The sequence below is a fragment of the Moschus berezovskii genome, chromosome 9, assembly GCF_049115385.1.
Source record: "Moschus berezovskii isolate FMDL1 chromosome 9, NW_MosBer_1.0, whole genome shotgun sequence".
NCBI lineage: Eukaryota > Metazoa > Chordata > Mammalia > Artiodactyla > Moschidae > Moschus > Moschus berezovskii.
The window spans coordinates 56841502-56868729 of NC_142468.1; the positions used below are offsets into that span (position 1 = coordinate 56841502).

Sequence of the window (27228 nt, forward strand, 5' to 3'; positions counted from 1 at the left end):
TTGAATTTTCGAATTTTCTCAGTCTTTGATTTTCAACCACTGTGCCCAGAGAGTTTTGTTGTGTGCTGTTTTGCCTACTTATCCTGCCTTGGGTTTTAGTACTCCTTGGAGATGAGATTTGTTGTCTTAGGTCAGTTTTAAAAAACTCAATCAGTGTACCTTCTAATATTGCTTCCATCCCATTTTTTCTCTCCTCTTTGTAGATTCCAGTTACTCCCTAAGTTGGACATATTTGTATGGGTCTCCTCTGCTTTTTTTCTATGTTGGGCATAATTTTTCTTCATGCTTTATTCTGTGGGCTTCTTTTAATCTGCAGCTCACTATTCCTCTGTTTGTTTGTGTCTATTGTATCTTTAAACCTTCTGTTGAGTTTTTAATTTTTAATGTCATATTTTTATGTCATATTTTATACATATTAATTTTTAATGTCACATTTTAATGTCATATGTATACTAGTCTTTTGATAGCTTTCTTATACTTCCCCCTTCTCTGAAGAAATTCTCTATCTTGTCATCTAACTTCTTCAACTTACTTTTCACATTTACCTAAAACCCAGGTAAAAATTTAAAAAAAAATTTTTTTTCTGCCTGGTCATGCAGCATGTGGGGTTTTAGTTCCCTGACCAGGGATCAAACCCTAGCTCCCTGCATTGGAAGCACAGTCTTAACCACTGGATGGACAATCAGGGAAGTTCCAAAGTCCAGACCTTGAGAATCCAATGTCAAGATCAATTATGGGCATACTATTGTCTGTTTTGGGATTTTTTGCCCTCTGCTTTCAATAATCTATCTGATCTCCTGATGTTTCTGATATTTTAAAAATTTAATGCTAATTGTTGTTATGTTCATGTAGAGATAATTTGAGGTTCTAGATTATGCTTTCTTCGATACAGAGGATTATTCTTTTATTTTAGCAGGTGGTTTAGAAATAAGCAGATCACCATAATATGAGTGGATCTGAACTGACAGGATATTGGAAAGTCTATTTCCAATTTACGCTCCATGATGTAGCCCTTTGTGCCACCTGTCCAGACACCTGTGGTGTTTATGAGGGCCATTCTGACAATTGAACTCAGAACTGTGTCTTTAGCATCCCAGCTCCAAGCAGTTGCAGAAGGTTTTGCTCACCCTCTCAGCTTCTGGGCAGCAGTTTAGGAATTAGAAAATGCCTTGAAGGGAAAAGTAACATTGTACTCACTTCTCTGTGCTTTCTTTACCTTGGTTCCTTGGAATCTCTCCATTGTCTTCAAACAGATGTTTCATATATTTCCCCCAATGTTTCTAGTTGTCTCTCAGGAGGGGAGGATTCATCTGCAATAAATTATTCTGCCTGTTTGTTTTTTTTTTTTAAATGTGTATATTTATTACTTTGAAAATAAAAGCGTAACAAGAGCACAGAAAGAATTATAGTGTAATATAGTACCTACGACAGTAAAAATGAGCAATTCTGTCTTCATGAGAGGCTAAAGGAAGATACTAAAGCAGAATTGACACCTGATAGGGGTCTTAAGGATTATTACAACTCACATAGCATCTAAGGAAAAGGAGAAGTGTAAGTAAATTTTTTAAAGCATAGTGCATAATACAGATGTCGTTTCAAGAATTTCTGCACATTCCTGAAATCTTGCCAAATTTTATGTAGATGATGAAATGGATTTTTATTGAAGGAAAGACTGCTTTACAAGTTGTGTCATCTGATACTGATTAACATCCAGAATGACAGACTGTCTAGCTGGTGTCTGAAGAACAGACTAGAAATAGCCCCATTTTGTTTTGGCGGGTACCAACTAGGTGGTGGTGGACTTGGAAACAGCATATGTGACATCCCAAAAGCAGGAGAAGAAGGCTAATCAAATGAACTGAGAAGGATCCAAGTAAAAGGTAGGGAGGTTGGGGGTGAGAAGATAAGGCTTATCTGGGGTCAGATCCCAAAAAGCATCATGCATGCGCCCTCAGTCGATCAGTAATGTCAGACTCTTTGCAGCACCATGGACTGTAGCCTGCCAAACTCCTCTGTTCATGGGATTTCCCAGCAAGAATACTCAAGTGGGTGGCCATTTCCTTCTCCAGGGGATCTTCTCAACCCAGGGGTTGAACCCGCATCTCCTGTGGCTCCTGCATTGACAGGCAGTTTCTTTACCACTGAGCCTCCTGGGAAGTCCCAAAAGGCCTCATAAGCCAATTTAAATAAATTGAGGGACTTTCCTTGTGGTCAAGTGATTAAGAATCTGCCTTTTGGACTTCCCTGGTTGTCCAGTAGATAAGAGTCTGCCTGCCAGTACAGGAGACACAGGTTTCATAGCTGGCCTGGGAAGATCCCACGTGCTGTGGAACAACTGAACCTGTATACCATAACTACTGAACCAGCATGCTGAAATTACTGCAGCCTGTGCACCTAGAGCCCGTGCTCTGCAACAAGAGACACCCCTGCTGGGGCAACCAGAGAAAGCCTGTGCACAGCAATGAAGACCCAATGCAACCAAAAATAAAATAATTATTAAAAAAAGAATCTGTCTTGCAATGCAGGAGACACAGGTCCAATCCCTGATCAGGGAACTAAGACCCCACATGTGGTAGGGCAAATAAACCTGTGCACCCCAACTACTGAACCCGCCAACTCTGGAGCCAAAGCCCCACAGCTGGAGAGCACATGAGCCACAACAAAAACTCGGTACCGCCAAATAAATACATATTTTTAAAAACAATAAATAAATTGAAATTTAATCTCAGAGCATGTGAAAATACTGAAAAGTTTGCATCCATGGATACAGTCTAGATTGCTCTTTAATGTAGAGAACCCTTCTTCTCATGTGCAGATAAATTAGAAACAAAGTTGGGGGCACTGAGACCAGTGAGAAGGCTGTTGCAATTATTCATGTAGGAAATGTTAGTGGTTTGTTGTGGAGATTTTGTAGTTGTTCATTTGCTAGGTCGGGTCCAATTTTTTGTGGCCCCATGGACTACAGCACTCCAGGCTTCCCTGGCCTTCACTATGTCCTGGAGTTTGCTCAAACTCATATCCATTGTGTCAACAATGCCATTCAACCATTTCATCCTCTGTCACCCCCTTCTCCTCCTGCCCTCAATATTTCCCGGCATCAGGGTCTTTTCCAGTAAATCCAGTTCTTCTCATCAGGTGGCCAAAGTACAGGAGCTTTAGCTTCAGCAACAGTCTTTCCATTGGATATTCAGGGTTGATTTCCTCTAAGATAGACCGGTTTGATCTCCTTGCATTCCAACGGACTCGCAAGAGTCCTCTCTCAGCACCACTGTTTGAAAGCATCAATTCTTTGGTGCTCAGCCTTCTTTGTGGTCCAACTCTCACATCCGTACATGACTAGTGGAAAAACCATAGCTTTGCCTATATGGACTTTTGTCAGCAAGATATCTCTGCTTTTTAATACACTGCCTAGGTTTGTAATAGCTTTCCTTCCAAGAAGCAAGCGCCTTTCAATTTCATGACTGCAGTCACCGTCCACAGTGATTTTGGAGCCTAAGAAAATAAAATCTGTCACTGCTTCCACTTTTTCCCCTTCTATTGACCATGAAGTGATGAGACCAGATGCCATCATCTTAGTTTTCTGAATGTTGAGTTTCAAGCCAATCTCTTCACTCTCCTCTTTTACCTTCATCAAGAGGCTCTTTAGTTCCTCTTCACTTTCTGCCATTGGAGTGGTATCATCTGCATATTGGAGGTTTTTGGTATTTCTTCCAGCAGTCTTGAATCTGGCTTGTGCTTCATCCAGCCAGGCATTTCACATGATGTACTCTGCATAGAAGTTAAATAAGCAGGGTGACAATATACAGCCTTGATGTACTCCTTTCCCAGTTTGGAACTGGTCTATTGTTCCATGTCCGGTTCTAACAGTTGCTTCTTAACCTGCATACTGATTTCTCAGGAGGCAGGTAAGGTGGTTTGGTATTCCTGTCTCTCTAAGAATTTTCCACAGTTTGTTGTGATCCACACAGTCAAAGGCTTTAGTGTAATCAATTAAGCAGAAGTAGATATTTTTCTGGAACTCCCTTGCTTTCTCCATGATCCAAAGAATGCTGGCATTTTAATCTCTCAAGAAGGTAGGGAAAACCACCAGGCCATTCAGATATGACCTAAATCAAATCTCTTATGATTATAAAGAGGAGGTGATAAATAGCTTCAAGGGATTAGATCTGATAGAGTGCCTGAAGAACTATGGACAGAGGTTTGTAACATTGTACAGGAGTCAGTGAGCAAAACAATTCCAAAGAAAAAGAAAGGCATGAAGGCAAAGGGGTTGTCTGAAGAAGTTTTACAGATAGCTAAGGAAAGAAGAGAAGTGAAAGACGAAGGAGAAAAGGAAAGGTATACCCAACAGAAGGCAGAGTTTCAGAGAATAGAAAGGAGAGATAAGAGCAATGCCAAGAAATAAAGGAAAACAATAGATTAGGGAAGACTAGAGGTCTCTTCAGGAAAATTGGAGATATCTAGGGAGAATCCCAGGGACGAGGGAGCCTGGTGGGCTGCTGTCTATGGGGTCGCACAGAGTCGGACACGACTGAAGTGACTTAGCAGCAGCAGCAGGGAACGTTTCGTGCAAAAATGGGCATGATAAAGGACAGAAAACAGTAAGGACCTAACAGAAGCAGAAGAGATTAAGAAGAGGTGGCAAGAATACACAGAAGACTATACGAAAACAGGTCTTAATGACCCGATAATTATTATGGTGTGGTTACTCACCTAGAGCCAGACATCCTGGAATCAAGTGGACTGTAGGAAGTATTACTATGAACAAAGCTAGTGGAGGTGATGGAATTCCATCTGAGCTATTTAACATACTAAAAGGTGATGTTGTTAAAGTGCTGCACGTAATATGTCAGCAAATTTGGAAAACTCAGCCATGGCCACAACACTGGGAAAGGTCAGTTTTCATGCCAGTCCCAAAAAAAAGCAATGCAAAGAATTTTCAGACTACCATACAATTGCACTCACTTCACATGCTGACAAGATTGTTCTCAAAATCCTTCACACCAGGCTTCAGCAGTACGTGACCTGAGAACTTCCAAATGTAAAACTGTATTTAGAAATGGCCTTGGAGATGAGGGATGGATTAAAGACAAAGAGACTTGACAGTTGTTGGCAGTGGATTAGAAGTTGGTAGGAATGGGAGTAAGGAAAGTAAAATGGACAGCTCTAAGTTTAAGGAAAGTAATATAGACAGCTCTAAGTTTAGCCTGATAGCTGAACACACTGTGGTAGAAACATTGGATCATGGGCAGACATGTTGAGGACTGGAATTTCGGGATTCCCGTGGTCATGTATGGATGTGAGAGTTGGACTGTGAAGAAAGCTGATCGCCGAAGAATCGATGCTTTTGAACTGTGGTGTTGGAGAAGACTCTTGAGAGTCCCTTATACTGCAAGGAGATCCAACCAGTCCATTCTAAAGGAGATCAATCCTGGATGTTCATTGGAGGGACTGATGCTAAAGCTGAAACTGCAATACTTTGGCCACCTCATGCGACGAGTTGACTCACTGGAAAAGACTCTGATGCTGGGAAAGGTTGGGGGCGGGAGGAGAAGGGGACGACGGAGAATGAGATGGCTGGATGGCGTCACCGACTCTGTGGACATGAGTTTGAGTGAACTCCGGGAGTTGGTGATGGACAGGGAGGCCTGGCGTGCTGTGATTCATGGGGTCGCGGAGAGTCGGACACGACTGAGCGACTGAACTGAACTGAACTGAAGTTCAACTTCATATGGATTCAATTTGAGTCCCTGCAGGATATCCACAGAGAGGTGCTCATTAGGCAACTAGATATTTGCATTCGGAACTCAGTAGAGAAATCTGAGCTGGAGATAAATATTTTTAAATGTTGAATAAAATGGTATTGATTGATACCATGGTAGGGTAGATAAGTTTGCCCTGGGGTGGGGATAGTGGTACAATAAGAAAAATTTTATCAGATATAACCCCGCGGAACCCTTTAAGGAGAAGGCTGAGCAATAGAAATCTTTGAAAGACACGAGAACATGCGTCCTTAGAGCAAGGAAACCAGGAGAGAGGGCTGTCTCTCAGCTCACAGTGTCTGCCTAGAGAGACACTGCAGAGAGGGGCTTAGCATCCGGTTGGCCTAAGGAGAAACTGGGTCACTGACTCTCCCTGTTAAAGGCTTTTTCAATGAAGTTGAAGAGTTGACGGGAAGCAGGGAGAGGACGTGAGTGGACGACTTCTCCCGGCGTATCAGTTCCCTCTCCACATCTGCGATGTGTGGGGTATTCAGAAGTTACACACAAGCTGCCCCTGGACTGCATTCTAACGCAGATGTATGTGTCTGTGTGTGTGTGTGGTTTTTTTGGCCAGCGTGGTGTTCAAAATTCATTTAGTCTCGTCTGATTACAGTTAGAACCCTTTCCAGATCCTTTGGGGCAGATTAAAAAAATCTTTCATACATGAATTTTTAAATGTATTTTTTAATTGGAGTATAGTTGCTTTATAATATTGTCTTAGTTTCTACTTACAGTAGCGTGAATCAGCTATGAGTATGCATACATGGTTTTTACCTTGTGAGTTTGATATGTGATCTGATGCTCTCTACACATAATCTACATGAATTCTCATCAGGAATGATAATTTGATAAAGAATTCCCCTGTATTCCATATTATTAATGTGTCTCCTTAAGCTCTGTTGCTGAATATATTGGGTTCGTCAAAAAGTTCGTACTGGTTTTTCACTTCCAGCTTACGGAAAAAGCCAAATGAATTTTTTGGCCAACCCAATATTTTGAGAAGTAGCTGGCAGGAATACTTTGAACGTAATCTGTGTCTTCCAAGGATTGTGGTTATTGAAATAGTTGTCTGCTTCAGTGTTTCCCACTGGCAGTTTGGGGTATGTTACACCCTTGACTACAGGAATAATTTGGGGCGGGTGAGGGGAGTAGTGATTGCTTGGACACGTGACCCTGATGATAGCCAACACCACTATTGAGAACGTTGCCATGAATTCAGCCATGTACAGACTTGGGTGTTTATGGGCTCCCTGGCATCTGGTGGTCCTCTTTCTTCTGTTTGTTGGTGTGGCTTCTGCTTTCTCCAAAACCTAATCCTTCCAGAGAGGATTCTTGATGTGCCTAGAGATTTCATAGTGAATCCTCAGCAGAAAACACATAGGGCAGATATACCTCAGCTTTTGGAATTCCACTCTCTTGGTTTCTGCCTTTTAGAAAAACTGTTTGAGTCTATAAAAGGTTTTTGGTGAATGATTTTTGCATGATCATGAGTTTTCTAATTGGATGTGATAAATGTTTTATTCTTCCAAAATCATACAACTCAAATAAATTCAAGAGTCCCTGTAGGAAGTCAAGAGGCGAGGTCTGAGGAATCCCAGTGTGGAATTTTCTTTGGTCAGAGATGTGGTCTCATCCTCCCCTACAACCTCTGGGAAACCAAGGCCCACAGGGAAAAGGTAGCAGGAGTTTAGTCCACACAGCTCGTCAGCCCCAGAGCTGGACAAGGTCTTAACCACCCCGGGGCCCTTCTGAGCAAGGATGTCCTTCTGCCCTGTGCCAGCAACTTCAGCATAAAATGCAGAGACTTCTGCTCGGCGTGTCTGTCTGCTTTACCTTGGCTTTATTTATCTTTATGTTTTCTCCTCTTCCACAAAAAACACTTTTAAAAAACATGCATTCATTCCACATGCTATGCTCAGAAGTGCCAGGTGATGAAGGGTAGATTGGCAGCTTTGTAATTTGCCTTGACTAGATTGTAGAGTTACGTCCCAGCTGTGTGGCTTCCTAAATATTTACAGATGAGCCAGTCTGCAATGCTGTGAAGTTGTTTTATGGGTCCAGGGCCTTTCACATTCTTTATTGTATTAGGTCACCTCATCCCCTGTAAGGCAAGGACCGCCTGCTGCATCAGTGCCCACTCAGCTGAATCACTGGCAGTAAAGGCCACCCTCAGTGGTGCCCAGAGACCATCCAGCCGAAGCCTATAGATAAAGCCTTCGGCCTATAGCCGAAGCCTGTAGTGAAAGAGAAGATGATCTGAATTTTTCATGCGGATGTTTTGTGTTCTGACAAGAATTCCTCATAGTTCTGTGTCCCAGAGAGCACTGTGCAGAGTCCGACCCCTTTCTTACACATCTGAGATGTAAGAAACCTCAAATCTCAAGTGTGTCCACAGACAATATGCTTTGCAGCACTGGTCCTCATCTGAAATGGTTCATGAGACAAGCTTTGAGGCTGGATATTCTGCAGTACCCAGGTTCTAGGAGCCTTTTGTTACATGCTTTGGCATTTCCAGTCTTCATCCCTTTCTTGGGTATGCCAAGCACTAGGTGTCATGTAGGGTGGCACCTCTCCTTTCTATGAGAGGTAGTGCTATAGTTTTTAAAGTTTTTTAAATTTATTTATTTTTGATTGTGCTGACTCTTTGTTGCTATGTGTGGGCTTTTGGTAGTTGCAGTGAGCAGAAGCTACTCTTCATTGCAGTGTGCTTACTTGTCACTGGGATGGCTTCTCTTGTTGCAGAGCACAGACTCTGAGGTGTGTGAGCTTCAGTAGTTGTGGCTTCAGACTGTTTCTCCGAGGCATGTGGAATCTTCCCAGACCAGGGATCAAACCTATGTCCCCTGCGTTGTCAGGCGGATTCTTATCCACTGTGCCACCAAGGAAGTCCTATCGTTTTTTAGGAATTGGATTATATTTACAGTTTATCACCAAATCCCATCATCTTTAGAAGTAAATTTAAAGATGAGCAGGCACTTCACAAAAGAGGATGTCCAAACAGCCATTGAGAAAAGTGTTCAACATCACTGCTCACTAGGGCCAGAAGAATTAAACCTCAGTGAGGAACTTGCCTGGTGGTCTAGTAGTTAAGACTTTAAGACTGTGTACTGCAGGAGATATGAATTCAGTCTGTTGTTAGGGAACTAAGATCCCACATGTTGAGCAGTGCCACCCCCCCCAAAAAAAAAAAAATCATCTCAGTGAGATGCAGCTGAACACTCATCAGAGTTGGCTAAAATAAAAAATCTAACAATATTAAGTTTGGGCCAGGATGTAGAGTAACTGCACTCTCATATAGTGCTGGTGGAGTGTAAAGTGGCAAAAACATCCTGAAGAAGTTTTGTAGTGTCCACCAAAGCTAAATATACACTTACTCTGTGGCCCAGGAATTCAACTCCTAGGTTTAAATCTGCTAGAATCAATTCCATTTGTCTACCTAAATGCCACTGTGAGAATTTTTCTGGTAGTTTTATTCATAATAATCCACATAGGAAACAGTCCCCAAATGTCCAGCAAGAAAGGGTAAGCAGATGTTGCTGTGTTCCTATAATGGAATATTATGCAGCAAGGAAAAGGAATGGACTGCTGTGTGTAACAGCATGGGTAAATCTCACAGCATTATGATCAGAGAAAGAAACTAAACAAAAAAGAACACCTACTGTGTGATTCAGTAAACATGGAGTCTAAGAGCAGGTAAAACTAGGTTAAGGTGATAAAAACTAGAATAGGGATTACTTCTGGTGTGAGAGTCTATTGACTGGGAAGGAGTACAGGTGATCGAAATGCTCTGTCTGCATCTGGATGCTCAGTACGTGGGTGTACACATTTGTACAGACTCAGTGAGTCTTCCTGGGAGACTTGTTCACTTTGTTGTATGTAAGTTATGCCCTGATGGAAATGAAAGAAAAGTGAATTGGAATGATTTATCTGTGAATTGGATCCTATGCATTGGCATTTGAGGTCTAAGGACAGATGGGACAGTGCAGGTGACAAACGCTGAAGGAAATAGATTTTAGTGTGGCATTTGTTGTAACATCCCTCTTGGAGCAGCCCAGAACCAGTGGCATGGGCTACTTCTTTGAGAAGCACATCAATTCAAATTTCATAAAAAGCAATTTGGAGCTTACCTGTGCCAGGCACTGTCTGAGGATTCTCTTCTCTTTAGAAGGATCTATAGATTTACTCCCAAGTAAAAGTATGGCTTTTGGATGAAACCTAATAGAAAGTCTGGTGGACTTTTTTTTTTTTTTTTCTTTTTTTAAATCCCCAGGGGTGGCTGCTCGAGAGACGGCCCAAGCTCTGAAAACGCTGGCCCAGGCTGCCCGGGGCGTAGCTGCATCCACAAGTGACCCGGCAGCTGCGCATGCCATGTTGGATTCCGCCCGGGACGTGATGGAGGGCTCAGCCATGCTCATCCAAGAGGCCAAGCAGGCCCTGATTGCACCTGGAGACGCTGAGAGTCAGCAGAGACTAGCTCAGGTGAGACCCAGAAGTGGCAGCGAAGGTCATCATTGAGGTGACATGTTGACAGGCTGTCACCCAATAATGAGAACTTTCAAAAGCTTTGCCTAGTAGCCCCCATGACGTGAGATCTTCTTAATTCAGTCAACAGAAAGTACAGGGGTTTTATTGAGACCTGTTCCTTGGAACTTGAAGGGCCTAGACACAGCAAGCTTGTGTGTGCTTAGATGTATCCCTCTTCCTGGCCTGGGAGGCGAGCTAGATACACTTGGTTTAGAAGCTCAACACTTTAAACTCTCTAGTGCCTCTTCAGATGAGTCTCCCCAGAGAGTGCAGACAGAGAGCCTCACAACCTCCTTTAAAGGCAGCGTGTGGGCAAACTCCAAGTTTATCTGGAAGAGCTCAGCGCACCCCTCCAGCCCTTGAGCTGGGAGAGGTACGGAGGTCATGGCACCAGAGGGTCCCTGAGCAGGAATTCATCACAGGCCTGACTGACAGTGATCCAGAGAGCTCGGGGCCTCCTTCCACCTCGAGCCCTCTGCAGGACTCCCTAGAAGGGAACTATTTCTTTTCCTTCTGGTATTGGATATCTTTGTTTTGGAACCTGACAGAATAGTGGAGGGTTGTACTTGAGTCACAGTCAGGCCTTGGCCTGGCCTCCAGAGCAGGTAGAGTGTGCTGTGTCACACCTGGTGCCAAGACACAGGATGTTCACCCCGGTGAGAGGCCTAAGTGCCCTGGAGTAACAGTAAACAGTGGCAGGTGGATGCTGGTGGGTCATTTCCTGTCTCTTTTAGCTCTGCTCACTCCCAACACATGTGCAAGTCTGTCTGCCCCGGAACCTGCTTTCTGACGGGGCTTTTCTCCCTTTGTGTGTTCAGGTGGCCAAGGCCGTCTCTCACTCCTTGAATAACTGCGTGAACTGTCTCCCTGGGCAGAAGGATGTGGATGTGGCCTTGAAGAGCATCGGGGAGTCGAGCAAGAAGCTGCTGGTGGACTCGGTGAGTGGTTTTGGCTCGGGAAGGGGTACCTGGGGGCCTGGGCTCACCTCAGGTGCAGGTGGGGTCTTCTCCCCTCCAGGGACCCTTTGAGTAGCTAGCCTTCCCTTAGGGGTCCTGGTTTTCCTGCCTGTTTATTTGCCTTTTCCTTGTTTTGCTTTCTGATCAGCCGAATTCCCAGGTAGAGCTTCTAAAATTTACTTTTTCCTTGAGCCCACGTTGCCGTTTGATCTCGGGTTATCCCTGTGAGCCAGGAATGGGGCAGGCTGTTGAGGGGGAGGGTTTGGATCATCTGATCTCGCATCAGGACATTTCAGGCCACGACAATCAGGTGATAAAGGGATGCAAGTGCATGGAACTCACTGAAAGAGTTAGTGGTCTGTGGAATTTCATTTTGGAGCTTGTTCCCTTCCTTTTTTTGTAAACCCCCTTTTGGGGGGACTTGGTCTTCTTCATTTCTGTTTCTTCTCTGCCACATGCCTGGCACATAGCCACGTATGCAGACAGTGGCTGTGGTGTGACTCATATAATCTAGCTTAACTTCTTAGAACTTTTTACCAACAGTTACAGTTCTGCTAGGGGCACTTCTGAGGGAAAGCTGTATTGTTAGCAGAGACCAACTGATGAAAAAAATTGGTGGCTATTAATTTGGAAAAATAGGATATAAAGGTTAATAGCATCTGCCTTTTAGTTCCAGAAAGCTAAAACTTTGCAAGTTTCCATCTGAGAATGCCAAGATAGAGCGTGGGTTCAGAGAGCAGATCCCAGAGTCAGGTGGTCCAGGTACAAATCTTGGCTGTGCAGCTTTAGGAGACCAGAGCCCTGTGGAAAGCCATCCTTACCATTTTCAGATCCACTCTGTCTAGCACTGAATAAGTGTTCAACAAATTTAAGTGAATGAATGAATGGGTATATATTTTTGAAGGTCAAACTTAACGTGGGCTCAGGCCACACAGAGCCTTTTCACCTGAACGATTCAGAAATGCATCCTGGAGAGTCTGTCTTCCCTCTGCAGCATCCACCATTCCTCCTACACTCAGGAAAACTCCTCCTGCCATGTGCCTTCTCTTCCCATAGTTACCTCCAAGCACAAAGCCTTTCCAGGAAGCCCAGAGCGAACTCAACCAAGCAGCCGCTGATCTGAACCAGTCTGCCGGGGAGGTGGTCCATGCCACCCGGGGCCAGAGCGGAGAGCTGGCCGCAGCCTCCGGGAAGTTCAGTGATGACTTCGACGAGTTCCTCGATGCTGGCATTGAGATGGCGGGCCAGGCGCAGGTGAGGGGAGGGCGGTTGCTGAGCAGAGCTGACCCTGGCCTCTTGCCTCTGGTGGACTGTCGGCCCTCGAGGCTAAGCAGCACATAGGAGCCGGGAAGCTGTGAACAGCCCACGGCTTTACATCATCTTTGCTGCTCAGAGAGCTTTGTGAGCTCACAGGAATGGCATTCCCAAAGACGCTATTAGCTTATGTGTGAGATGGAGATGACTGATAACTTCTCCCATGATCCTCCAACAGAACTCATCATCTTATACTTTTTGAAAGGAGGGCAGAGGAGAGAAGGAGGACAGCCCTGCATCCGATACTTCAAATGTAGTATGGTACTGTAAAAACTCATGTGATTTGAGGTTCAGTGAGTCCATTTGAAGAGGCTGTGTCTAACCCTGAGTATCAAGTGATTCAAAATTACCTCCTTCAGATGAACAGATAAACCCCTATTTTAGAACAAGGGAGCATGACTGGTCTGGGGTGAGCTCACTGAGCTATTTATTTGCAAGCTCCTTTGAACTCCCTCAGAGTGGTACCCAGCATGCTTCTTACTCTGTTATATACAAAGGGCTGTTTCTCGGATGGGAAGCCAGGTGAGCAATGTATTATTTCCAGAGTCAGAAGCTTTTGGGATGCAGTCAGCTCTCAACGTCCAGACCATGATGGTTGTATGTGCCAGGCTGGGATGCACCAGCCCCTGGACAACTCCAACACTGTTGAGCAAGATGCTGGAATTGTGGCCTGGTCTGTTTGCTCTCTTACTCACTCCCCCCCCACACCCCCCATTAATCCCCACACTTGTGATACAGCATAGTTCTTGGCTGACCCACTTGGGAATAGATTTCTGTGCCTCTGTGTGCATCTTGGTCTGGGTATCTGTTTGGGGAACAGTAGACACCGGGCAGAGTCTCGACACGCTAGGCGTCTGCAGACTAATTGGGCTTCATGCCATCTGTACAGGTAACCTCCTTCCATTTCAGGGTACTGCTCCTAGCTCTGAATGCTGCTTAGGAGAAATGGACAGCCCCTAGTTACTTTGGCTCCTTTTCACCTTCCAGACGAAAGAAGACCAGATCCAAGTCATAGGGAACCTCAAGAATATCTCCATGGCCTCCAGCAAGCTACTGTTAGCTGCCAAATCTCTCTCCGTAGACCCAGGAGCCCCCAACGCGAAAAATCTCCTGGCTGCTGCTGCAAGGTAAGTGTGGAACAAAATGGGCTTTCGTGTGTGGTTAAATAATGTCTGTGTTTGCGAGGTCCACCTGACATCCTGCTGCTTTTGCTGAGCAAAGAAGTGGTGCTAACCTTCTGTTCTCAGAGTTGGAAGCGAGAGTGACATAGACGCTGGTGTCTTATTAAATGGGCTCATTTGCATGCGCATTCTCCACTAAAGATGCCTTCTGTCTCCTTTTAAAGCCTTTTCAGGAGGACTTGTTTAGACTGAAGGCCTCCATTGATTTATAAATATGGTGGCTTAAACAGATTTTTTTTTTAAGTAGTGGTAATATCATTCAGATTATGAAAGTACCATATGTTCTTTAAAAAGAAATCAGAAGATGCTGAAAAGTTAAAAAAAAAAAGATACTCAACTAGCCATTCAACATTTCTTGAGTGTTTACTACTATGAGCCTGGCACCATGTTAATTACCTGGATTTAAACATGGTCACTTCGTTGCATGCAGAAGGGCTCAAAGTCGGGATGGATGGGCTGGTGATGAGAGTAAATTGGGGGAATATATTAAAACATGAATCTGAACTCGGGATGATGTGAATGTCCTTCTTTGCTGTTGTTTTCACCCACGGAAGTAGGTCATAACGATATAATTTCTGCCCCAGGTCCTCTCTGGCAATTTAGTTCAGTGACTAGTGATTGATGCTGGTATCTGGAGAAACTGCAATGATAGCTAAGGAAGATTTTATATTGGTAATCCCACATTCATATTCCTGAACCAAAGGGGTAGGGTGTTCTGTAATTCTGTGGTGGTGTAGGCCTGTTTTCTTAGCCTTACTTAGTATCACTTTATCGGAAACCTAACAGCAGTGAAAGATTAAATGCAAGACAGTTTGGATCTGTAGCCTAATTGGAAACATTTTCAAAATATGCAGATGAATGATTTTTAAAAAGCATGGCTTGAATTCTACTTAAAATTTTTAAAATTTGGTTTTGTTTGCTTGTTTGTTTTTCAATGTCTTTATCTCTCCTGGTTTTTTTTTTAAGTTGTCAGAATCAGGAGTACTAAATTCTAGTACAGACTTCAATGCTTGACTAATTAGGTTACTTTGGTCAGACCACTCAGCCTGTCTTAACTTTCCCATTCGCAAAATAGGAATGTGTATAGCCCACACCATCCTTGAGCTCTGCTCCATTCCCAATAGACAAGGTGTCTTGGTACCACTGGTTAATACCTGTCTCTGGTTCCCTCTTTGTTTGTAGTAGTATTTTTTATGGGGGGATTTAGATAATTTCAGAGCAACTCCCTTGAAAACTTTTGAGTTTCTTCATTCATTCTCTTCAAGATACTTTGAGTGCTAAGTTGCTTCAGTCACGTCCGACACTTAGCAACCCTGTGCACTGAAGCCCTCTAGGCTCCTCCGTCCGTGGCATTCTCCAGGCAAGAATACTGGCGTGGTTTGCCATGGCCTCCTTCAGGGGATCTGCAGGTGGGTTCTTTACCACTAGTGCCCCCTGGGCGGCCCAAACATGCTTCACCTTCAAACAACAGCGAGAGCCACTAGGTGATGGGATGCATACTCACATCTCCCCACCTCCGTCTTGTGCTTCGCTTCTGATTGTTCCAGCAGCTGCATGTCCTCCTGAGCTCAGGGTGGGGATGAGGAGGAATGGTGATATCCTCTCTGTTGAGCAGCTGTTTCTGATATAAAACCCTCTTAATCACTTTTTTCCAAGAACAGCCTTTGGATAAGGCAGCTAATGTTTCCAGGTACCTGAACTCAGTTGTTTTTCGTTATCTTCAATTTTTTGCCCCTTTTCAAAATTACAGTTTCCAACTCAGAGGCGTGTTATCATCTCTTGTAAATTGTGGGAAGGAAAGGAGAGTATAAATGGGCATTTTGAAAGCCCCTTAAAGAAGGGACTGCCGGACCTGAAAGCTTATTGCTGGAGTCCTTGCTCTGTGAGTGTCTGCACGCCCCCTGGTGGTTACATTCAGGAAGGGCCCTGGAGGTGAGGTGAGAAAGCTTCCGTCGCCCTGTCTGTCCTGGCTTTCAGCAGTTGACAGGGAGAATTCCCAGCCTGATGGTTCCACAGCCAAGTCAGCACTCAGAAATCATCACGTGGATTGATAGTTTTGGGTTGGAACTGCTGCAGGAAGTTTCTGGCCCATTCTCCTTGGCTTTTTGGCAAGCTCGGCTCCCTGGGGTATTTTCCCAGTGGGAGCTTGCCAGAGTGGGTCAGGCCAGCGCCTCTTCGGGGGTAAAGCTCTGCCCACCTGGGTTGCAATCATTCATTCTCTTGTTCCTTCATTTGTTCATTAAACTGATTTTTGTTGCATGCCTGCTATGGGCCCAGTGGTGGGCACACACTGTGAATGAGAAAGGACAGCCCCGGTCCAGTCACCCAGGGCATACCGTCATTCTCTCTGGGTCTCACAAAAGTCCTGTGCATAAGCACCTTTGGAGCTGGGTAGCAGGGATCTGATGGTTATTGTCCTCATCTGCAGTCCCACTGGCCTCCCTGCTCTCGAGACAGCCATGCCCTCCCTGTCCGCGTGGATGTCCACGAAGACCCCAGACATGTCACTGTGGGGACCCACACCTGGACTGACTCAGCTCCACCCTGCTTCTGTGTCAGCAGACTTGAACCCTTTGTTCTTTCTAGTCACCATGATTCTTCCTGCTTTAGGGAAAAAAAAGGTTTACTTCTGGGAGAGCAGTCGAGGATGTGCGCTTTTTGCTCTGCTCGTCATTCTGCATGTGAGCCCTGGTACAGACTGGTCCCTTGGTTTCTGATGCCTTCTGGGGAGGAAGTAATTTTCTGTGGAGTGTCTGGCTGCTTCTTCCTCTTCCTGTGTAACTGCTTGGCTCCGGCTCTTTTATGGCCAGTTGGGTGGGCTGGAGATTCTCTGTAAATTGTTTATCAGCCTTTTCTGTGACCTGGGGCTGGTTTGATGCTCCCTAAACTTAGTCAAGGAAATGAAAAGCCAATTTGCAGTGGCAAAAAAAAAAAAAAAAATGGAGTGTTCTACCTCCCAGCACCCCCAGGCTGCTTCTCAGACTACAGTCACCCTGCTCAAAAGGACTCCTGGGAGCTGAAGACTTGACGCCCATTGCCACCAGCATCAGGACCATCCTAAGCCAGATGTTCAGCAGCTTTCCAGTTTCCCCAGGGCTCCCTAGGACCTTGCAGGAGGTGCCTCTTCCCACACTGCCCTTTGCCTTGAGGTTCCTGCCAGGCAGGCATCTTTCTGGCTCCAGAGATGTTGAAAAAGGATGACCCAGCAAACAGCAATTTCATGCTATAAAGTAGAAAAATGTACACTGGGCCTTCTTCTGCCTCTTAGTCTCCTCTACAATATTCTGTTCCCATTATCCAAATTAGGATCTTGCTGAGCCCTGACTTTACAATTGCGCTGGTCCCTGTCTGGCTCTCTGTAATAGGCAGAGCCCACACCTGTGGTCAAGGCTTTAATTTTCTTTCACTCCAGCGAGTCCTGCGTGCGTCCCGCCAGTCCTGTCTGATGTCACACCCCCGTACTGCTTCCTCTGGTGCACCTTCATGTCTTGTCTGTTCATTATCTTGCCTCTCCAACTGGATTGCTAGCATCTTGCTTTCCTAGACAGCTTTAAACTATATTATTTTTTTACTCCCCATGCCTTGTGATGGTAGGACCCGGAGAATACCAACAGGTTAAATTTTGGTTTGCTCTTTGCTGCCTTCCTAAGCACATCCTCCTTTGAGGATGGGAATTGTCTGCAGTTGCTTTATTCCCTCCAAGCTCACTATTGGATGTTTAATAGATCATCATGAGCACAAATTGATTGATTTTCTACTCTCACCTCTGCCCCAATTCCCTGTCTATATACAGTTTCCTTCCAGAGCTCACAAACTCCTGTCTGAATCAATTTAGTATCTCTGAACACTGACTGACTGTAGGTTAGAAAGACTTTAACATCTAAGGTTGTAGATTCCAATCGTTTAAAGACAAAGAGTAGCTACATATGCTTAGATAAAGAATGAATTATAAGAACACTATCTCTAGGTGATGAAATTATGGTTATTTAATTTTTTGGTTTTTTTTTAAATGAATTTGTATAGCTTTGATCTTTACCAAAAAACTGTGAGGAAAATAAAAATAACTACATATCAAGCTTAATGGGATTTACATATAGCACAGGGGGCATGCAACTAATTTTGGCCATATTTTTATGATGATGTGAGTTGGCTGGTTCATATTGTTTTAGTCAATTTACTAAAATCTTTGCTTTAAAATCATATTGTTTGGGAATTCCCTGGTGGTCTAATGCTTAGGACTTGGCACTCTTACTACTGTGGCCCAGGTTCAATCCCTGGTCAGGGAACTAGATCTGCAAGCTGATCAGTGGCAAGAAATAGTAATAATAAATTTTAAAAATAACATTGTAAAATCACTTAACATTTTGGTATCGGTTCATATGGTTTACATGTTTTATATATTCTTTTCTAACATTAATTTTACTTAGTTGTATATCATGAATATTCTGTGATATAAGGAATATGATGTCGTGAGTTAACAGATCTCCAGAGTTATGTTGTAGACTGTATGTTTAGTCATTCCTTATTATTGCATGTTTGGGTTTTCTCTAATCCTTTGCTCTTATGAATCTGTTTTATAGTTTGAATCTTAAAAATACTATTTCCGATTGTCTGATCTACATAATTAATTGCCTCTGTACCACTCGGTTTTTTATTTAGCTACGCAATTCATACTCTAAACTGAGTTATGAGGATAAATGATACCTAAATAATAATAATACCTTTTCAGTCATGGATCAGTATTACTTAGTGACTCATTCAGGCAAGCATCCAACTACAACCCTTAGTCTGTTGGGTTGTTTGTTTTTTTTTTGCCCCAAGTTTTTATTTGAAATTTTTTACTTCTAAAAAATATTTGAAATAGGCCAATGAATAGCTACATAGTCTCTGAATTCACTAATTGTAAACACTTGGTTTATTATTATTATTATTATTGGAGTATAATTGCTTTATACTGCTGTCTCAGTTTCTGCTGTACAATAAAATGAATCAGCCATATGTATACATAGATCCATCTTTTTGGATTTCCTTCCCGTTTAGGTCACCACAGAGCACTGAGTAGAGTTCCCTGTGCTACACAGTAGGTTCTTGTTAGTTATCTATTTGATACATAGTAGTGTGTTTTTCTCGGAGAAGGCAATGGCAAGGCACTCCAGAACTCTTGGCTAGAAAATCCCATGGATGGAGGAGCCTGGTAGGCTGCAGTCCGTGGGGTCGCTAAGAGTCGGACACGACTGAGCGGCTTCACTTTCACTTTTCACTTTCACACATTGGAGAAGGAAATGGCAACCCACTCCAGTGTTCTTGCCTGGAAAATCCCAGGGATGGGGGAGCCTGGTGGGCTCCCATCTATGGGGTCACACAGAGTTGGACACGACTGAAGTGACTGAGCAGCAGCAGCAGCAGCAGCAGCAGTGTGTTTTTTGAAGAAGGCAGTGGCACCCCACTCTAGTACTCTTGCCTGGAAGATCCCATGGACGGAGGAGCCTGGTAGGCTGCAGTCCATGGGTTCGCTAAGAGTCGGAGACGACTGAGCAACTTCGCTTTTATTTTTCATTTTCATGCACTGGAGAAGGAAATGGCAACCCACTCCAGTGTTCTTGCCTGGAGAATCCCAGGGATGGGGGAGCCAGGTGGGCTGCCGTCTATGGAGTCACACAGTCGGACACGACTGAAGCGACTTAGCAGCAGCAGTTGTTTTTGTTTTGGGTTTTTTTTTGGCTACCACAAGGCTTATGGGATCTTAGTTCGCTGACCAACTGTCAAACCTGGGCCCACAGCAGTGAAAGCACTGAATCCTAACCGCTGAACCACCATGAATACTTAATTTCTAATGGCAATATCTTTATATAAAGACCACGCTTTTTTAATGTAGATAAATGGGAAACATTGAAAGAAGCTAAATGGAAAGCTAGTGTGATATGTGGAAATATTCCCGAAATGATTGTGTCATCACAGTTGGGGCCTTTTTGCACCCTTTGCTATGTTAACACATCTAGCCTGCCCACTCTAAAATGTGTCTTGAAGACTGCCACACAGAACACGGTTTTGGACTCTTTGGGGGCCCCTTCCAATGAACACATCATGAACTGCACCCTCCAAAGGTGGTCCCAACTAGAGACCATCCTGCTATGTCACTTGTCGTTGTTTTGCTTTGCACCTGGAAGACACAATGCTTCCCCCATGACACCATCGTTAAGCACTTTTCCCCAAATAAATGAATCAGTCTTTTTTGTTTTTTTAGATGAATCAATCTTACAGAAACTATTTGAGGATTCTTTCTTGAGCTGAGGAATGTTTTTCTTCTTCTTGCTAAATTTAAAATTCAAAGCAGTAGCTTCTCATCAAATAATTAAGCTGATTGCCTTTGTACATTGGCAACATCATTTTCCATCTAATTTGATATTCTGTGGGAAGCTGCAAAGCCAATTTAACTAATAAAATGAGGTATTTTTATATTAGACGGTGTTAATGATTAGCAGCAATGTGCATCCTATTTTTATTTTGTTTGTTTAAGTTGCCCATTAGCTTCAGTGGTTACCAACTGAATAGCATTCAGGGTCCTGCCAAAGGTACAGACCAGTTATCACCCTGCAGAAAACTGGTTTTGGATCTGGCAGTGGAGTTGAAATCTTGTTTTTGCACCTTATTGTAACATCTCCTTAGGGAATTATCTCGTGTCTCTCTCTCTCTCTCTTTTTTTTTTTTTCGTTTATAAACACGAGGGTACTATATTCAATTTTAAGACCTAGTGTAAAGGTGTAGTATTCCAAACAGTGTGGTATTGGTGAAAGGTTAGACACACAGTTCAATGGAATAGAATAGAATCCAGAAGTAGACCCACACAAATATGGTCAACTGATTGTCAACCAAGTTACAAAAGCAATTCAAATCAGGAAGGATGGCTTCTTAAAAGGTAATGGAATAATTCAGTTCAGTTCAGTTCAGTTCAGTCGCTCAGTCGTGTCCGACTCTCCGCGACCCCATGAATCACAGCACACCAGGCCTCCCTGTCCATCACCAACTCCCGGAGTACACTCAAACTCATGTCCACAGAGTCGGTGATGCCATCCAGCCATCTCATTCTCCGTTGTCCCCTTCTCCTCCCGCCCCCAACCCTTCCCAGCATCAGAGTCTTTTCCAGTGAGTCAACTCGTCGCATGAGGTGGCCAAAGTATTGCAGTTTCAGCTTTAGCATCAGTCCCTCCAATGAACATCCAGGATTGATCTCCTTTAGAATGGACTGGTTGGATCTCCTTGCAGTATAAGGGACTCTCAAGAGTCTTCTCCAACACCACAGTTCAAAAGCATCGATTCTTCGGCGATCAGCCTTCTTCACAGTCCAACTCTCACATCCATACATGACCACGGGAAAAACCATAGCCTTGACTAGACGGACCTTGGTTGGCAAAGTAATGTCTCTGCTTTTTAATATACTATCAAGGTTGGTCATAACTTTCCTTCCAAGGAGCAAGCGTCTTTTAATTTCATGGCTGCAGTCAGCATCTGCAGTGATTTTGGAGCCCAAAAAAACAAAGTCTGACACTGTTTCCACTGTTTTTCCATCTATTTCCCATGAAGTGATGGGACCAGATGCCATGATCTTTGTTTTCTGAATGTTGAGCTTCAAACCAACCTTTTCACTCTCCTCTTTCACTTTCATCAAGAGGCTTTTGAGTTCCTCTTCACTTTCTGCCATAAGGGTAGTGTCATCTGCATATCTGAGGTTATTGATATTTCTCCCAGCAATCTTGATTCCAGCTTGTGCTTCTTCCAGCCCAGCGTTCCTCATGATGTACTCTGCATATAAGTTAAATAAGCAAGGTGACAATATACAACCTTGACGTACACCTTTTCCTATTTGGAACCAGTCCGTTGTTCCATGTCCAGTTCTAACTGTTGCTTCCTGACCTGCATACAGGTTTCTCAAGAGGCAGGTCAGGTGGTCTGGGATTCCCATCTCTTTCAGAATGTTCCACAGTTTATTGTGATCCCCACAGTCAAAGGCTTTGGCATAGTCAATGAAGCAAAAATAGATGTTTTCTGGAACTCTCTTGCTTTCTCCATGATCCAGCGGATATTGGCAATTTGATCTCTGGTGCCTCTGCCTTTTCTAAAACCTGCTTGAACATCTGGGAGTTCACGGTTTACATATTGCTGAAGCCTGGCTTGGAGAATTTTGAGCATGACTTTGCTAGCGTGTGAGATGAGGGCAATTGTCCGGTAGTTTGAGCATTCTTTATATCCCCCTCATTAAAATCTGGATCCATATTTCATACCTTATTAAAGGAATTAACTCAGAATGGACCATGCCTTTCTAAAATATATCCATGGCTTAACCTAAACAGTGACTGCCCAGGAAGGATAGAACCCTTGGCAATGAAGAAAAATATCTGGGCTGTGTCTTAAGTTCTTAGAAGAATAGAAACACGTATAAAATCATCTAAGAATCTCTGGTTCCTATTAATGTTAACAAAGAAAATAGCTCTATTAAAGAATAATTTTGGTATAGCTTCTAGGAACTGGTCAGTTATGTAGAAATGAAAGGAAAGAAGAGGTTTTAAAATCATAAGGCACAGTTTACAGTGTGACTATTTTAAAATATACAGAATAGTCCAAACTACATAAAGGCTGTCCAGAATAGCCTGGCTGGGATCATCCTATTCCTGATGGGCTGCTAGTGAAGGATATTGACTTCAGTGTTAACAGGAGCTCTTTGCCATTTGCAACTTCGTTGTGACTCTTTTTTGTGAGTATATAGCCACACTTTTCTTAAGAGAGCTATTAGTACTTTTAAGGGTAAATCAGTGAATAAATGAGAAACAAGGTGTGGGTTCTCATTCTGTCTTCTCTGACTGTGGTTTATTTTTGGTTTAGAGCCTTGTGAAAGAGCGCTCACAGGGACTGCAGCCTTTATAGTGAACTAATTGTAATCCTATCGAACCCACAAAACATCATTGGGAAAATTTCTGTTGATCTTTACAAAACACAACCAAAAACACTCTTCCCATTTCTGTCTCAGAGCTGTGACTGAGAGCATCAACCAGCTCATCACGCTGTGCACGCAGCAAGCTCCTGGCCAGAAGGAATGTGATAATGCCCTGCGGGAACTCGAGGTGGGTCCCTGGAAAGGCTGCTGAGGATTTAAGAGCATGTGTCTGTCTGTCCTTTCCCTCCAGGGTCAGGTTCTTCTTTATTCTTGCCTTTTATCTTTCCTGGGAAACTTTTGGGGCCAAAGTTCTAATCTTGAATTCCATCCATCTCGTGGGATGGAATTCAAGAAAAATTAGATTTGGTGAGGTTATCACCCCTGCTTCCGTATTTCCTCTAAGAGTTGTTTTGTTAAAAGAGTCTTTATTTCAAACAGGAAGAGGCCTCTGGTTTTGAATGGAGCCTGAGAATGAGTAATTTCTACCTAAAAAGTTTGAGAGTGATTTTTCTAGGGCTTTTGGGAGAAGCCAGGATAGAGTGCTTTTTGAGTGAAAATGGTCTTCTTGTACATTTGATTTTGTTTCATTTAGAGGATGCATTAGAGAAAACCCAAGAGTAACACTTATTACTATGAAGGTGGCCATGAGGCCCCTGGTGGCCCAGAACACAGGGTGGGTGTTAATCAATTTATGTTCATACTTAGGGTTTATTTTTCATGGAAAATTTATTTATGCCCATAGAGTATATGCGGGTAGAAGTGAAATCAGTGTGCCCACTTGTCCATAAAGCAGTCTTCACCAAGTCAGGTTGTATTGTTTATCTCAGTAGATGTGGCTTGGTCGTACCCTATGTACCTTTAATTTTCTGAAATAGAAATACTTACCATGTGAGAGAGGGTGGGCTAGGGGTGGAGGGGAGAGTTAACTGCACCTTCTGCAGGGTCTGACTGAGACCCAGGTTGCTGATCAGGCCATTGGTGCAGCTGAAATTCCTCCCAGGAATGTGTGCAATGAGCGATTGTGATCAGAATTCTGTGTGTGCCAGGGAGACTGATAATTGGTGTTTTTTGTCATCTCCCTTCTTCTGAGGCTGGCTTGCTTTTTAAGTCATGTTCTCCTTTGCAGACCGTCAAGGGGATGTTGGACAATCCCAACGAACCCGTTAGTGACCTCTCTTACTTTGACTGCATCGAGAGTGTGATGGAAAACTCCAAGGTGAGCCTGACCATGCTGTTAGCCTCCCTCCCCACTGCGGGGAAGAATCGAGACGTGCTTTGTGTGCACAGGTCTGTGGCCCCTCCCTGGGGATGCCCGTGTCTTAAACGGCTCGTGGTGCCTTTGCCCAGGTGTTTCTCAAACGTAACCATGCATCACAATCACCTGGGGGTCTTGTTGAACGCAGATTGCTAGGCCACACCCACACCCCTAAGTTTCTGATTCAGTACATCCCAAAATGGGCAAGATTGTGCATTTCTGACCAGTTCCCAGGTCTGGCTGTGTGGTCCAGGAGCCACACTCTGAGAATCACTGCTTATACCCTCTCAGGGATGAGTCTGATTGTGAATTTAGGCATGCTGGGGAAAGCCTATCAATGACTGTATATGAGACTCTCCTGCGTGTTCCTGTTACCGTCCATTTATGGCATGTGTTCTCAAGGGACATGAAAATTTGTGGGTGTTTTGGGCATGCAATCAGTGAAAATATCCAAGATAATACAATGGTTTGTATCCTCCATTCTCCAGATCTTAACCTTGCTCAACAGATTCTGATTTCTTAGTATTTAATTTAATATGGGTGGCAATTGGAGGGAGGGTAGTCTAAAAAGACTTCTTAGCAGAGCAGTAATAATAATATTTTAAAAGGTTGAGAAACACTGACCTTTGGTAATAACACCAGTGTTTTTGAGAATGTCTCAGAACCAGGTGAAATGAAATGTAAGTGAGCTGAATGGGTATCGAGCAGTTGCCATTTGGCTTTGTACTTGGAGTGTGCCTGCACGTTAGTTCACGCCACATTTACGTTAGCTTTGGGGAGACAGCAGGGCTCCCCGGTAGCTCAGTGGTAAAGAACTTTCCTGCCAATGAAGAAGATTCAATCCCTGGGTTAGGAAGATCCCCTGGAGAAGGAAATGGTAACCCACTCCAGTGTTCTTGCCTGGGAAATCCTATGGACAGAGGAGCCTGGTGGGCTAACCTGTCATAGCGACTGAACAGCAGCAAGCCTACAATGAGAATGGCTTGGGCTCTTCTCTTGGAGAGACAGCTGTATTGGTGGTGTCAGGAGGTCTTACTTCAAGTTAGGCTAAGACTAGAGTTTGGTTTGTCCAGCATCCTTTATGGTACTATGGATTGTCTGAACAGAGGCTGCACGTGTTTCCCACACTTAGATCCAAAGAAACTGTTCTTCTTAAAGAGGGATGCAGGGAGAAGGAAAGGAAAATACCGTACATAAAAATACCCACTCACTGCTTTGCAAGTCCTTATGTCAACTGGATTATTTTGTATATCTAGGCAACTTGAGGGAATGTCTTCCTTTCCCCATCCAAGATGGCATCTTGACAAACACAGAGCTCTGTATTGTGCTCTATACGTGACTTTGAGTGTCTCTTAAAGCATCCCTTGCACATCCTTCAGCTCTACCATCTGTGACCCTGGAAAGTAACACCTGCCTTCCTGCGACATGAGGAGACTATAGAAGACACAGCCCCAGAGACTGGGGTGGGGGCACCCTGCCTCTGCCCCTGTGACCTTCTGTCTCACCTTGTACAGGGTGCTTGACCTCCCTGGGTTGGATTCTGAATACTAAAATCCCTTTTGCCTATTATTTTAAAGGCCTCTGAAAAGAGAATATACCAACAATTTTCAAAGTTAAGAGGAAATACTTAAAGAATTTAGCCTTAAACATTTTTTTAGCCTTTGTTTCAGGCTATCTTCCTCTTCACATGCGCACTCCTTAAAGATATATTCAGATTTTATTGTCAATAAACAGATGAAGGGATGGGTGTGTTTTCTAATTTCTGGGTGTGTCTTCACCTACAGCTCAGCAGATATGCGTGATTTTTATATTCTGGACACTAATAGTTCTCAATTTAGACCATTTGCCCATAGGATGCCCTATATAGATTTTACTTTAGTGATTGGTATATATTAACTGTATCTCTTTGAGATATAGATAACTTTTAGATGAAAGCTTCATACTTTCATTATTTATTTCTCTTTATGATTTAGAAGCGATACCATTATCTTGAATCTCTTCTTACTGCAAATAAAGGAAAATAATGCAAATGTTAGAAATAAAATGTCCTTGAGGATTCAGGTTGGAAGGGTAGCCCGTTTACCTCATGGTCGGAAGCAATGATGGTCACAGTATCACTGGTGATCTGTTTTGCAGGTTCTGGGAGAGTCGATGGCAGGGATTTCACAGAATGCCAAAACCGGGGACCTCCCTGCCTTTGGGGAGTGTGTGGGGATTGCGTCCAAGGCTCTCTGTGGGCTGACGGAGGCTGCAGCCCAGGTAAGGGACTGGTCCCCATGCCCCATGTTGTAGGCCTTCCAGCCCGTCCTGTGCCTGGTCCACGAGGGAGGCACGGGGGGCTTCAGCTCCAACTCCAACCACCACCACTTAAACCATGGAAATGGCTCTTTTGCTTCCTGAGCATTTAGGCAAAATATCAGCCAGTTACCCCCAGGAGGAGAGCAGACTGGCGAGGACACTGAATACTGTAAACCCAACATAAGGGTTCAGAGGCCGGCTTTTTTTTGTTTAGGGTCATAGTTACAGATAAGTTGTTTGGAGGGGGTGGGAATGGGCACTACATAATTCACATTCCCTCTGAGACTTTAGAGTTGCAAAAATCTTAGTCATGCTCTTTTTTAGAATCAGAGGGAAAAAAAAAATCAGATGCCATCACTCAGAGACGTGATCAGGCATGTTCCTGGCTCGTCTTTGAAGGTCCTGTGCATTTCCAATAATTACTGGGCTCATATCACTGAACTTTCAAAAATGTCAGCATTTACCTTGAAGGATTTATCATCTGACAGTTACCTCAAGCCTGGAAGATGTTATTGAACCAAAGAAAAACATCCCTAGTTTGGGGGTGAAATTGCCTCCCTCCTATCCTGCCCCTCGCATCTCAGGGGAAATGAGTTGAGGTTAAAATGCCCCCTCACAGATTCATCTCTTCCCTGTTATTTGGCTAACACACCCAAAGCGTTTGAAGAAAAGATCTTCTCTTCTAGCCTCTTGTCCTCTTGGAGGCTAAATATTACCTTTATTTTATTTCCCTGAACTGTCTTACTCATTCTTACTTACTGTTCGAAAACATTGGCCAAAACACTAAGGGTGCATTAGACTATGAGATGAGAAGCCCTCACGTAGAGCAGGTTCCAGGGTTGGCTTAGCCAGCAATGCCATCAGTCTACACCCACTTGTTTTCTTTCCCTCTCCCATCTGCCAGCTAAAGAGTAAGCTTCATGCTGAGCCTGGGTCTTCTCGGAGTCATAAAGTAGCTGCCAGAGCACTCAGGGCTACATACATCCTTGATCACATTCCCCTGGAAGAG

At 43.8% G+C, this 27228-nt stretch overlaps 1 protein-coding gene across 8 annotated transcripts in view; it reads left to right on the top strand.

Moving 5' to 3' along the window:
* TLN2 (talin 2) overlaps positions 1 to 27228 on the top strand; it is a 509872-nt gene that overhangs the window by 380266 nt on the left and 102378 nt on the right. For all 8 annotated transcript variants that reach the window (XM_055435636.2, XM_055435634.2, XM_055435641.2 and 5 more), the window contains 7 exons: positions 10033 to 10241; positions 11105 to 11224; positions 12299 to 12496; positions 13544 to 13683; positions 22760 to 22853; positions 23793 to 23882; positions 26058 to 26180. In XM_055435636.2, the coding sequence (XP_055291611.1) occupies positions 10033 to 10241; positions 11105 to 11224; positions 12299 to 12496; positions 13544 to 13683; positions 22760 to 22853; positions 23793 to 23882; positions 26058 to 26180 (974 nt within the window). The remainder of the gene's footprint in view (positions 1 to 10032; positions 10242 to 11104; positions 11225 to 12298; positions 12497 to 13543; positions 13684 to 22759; positions 22854 to 23792; positions 23883 to 26057; positions 26181 to 27228) is intronic.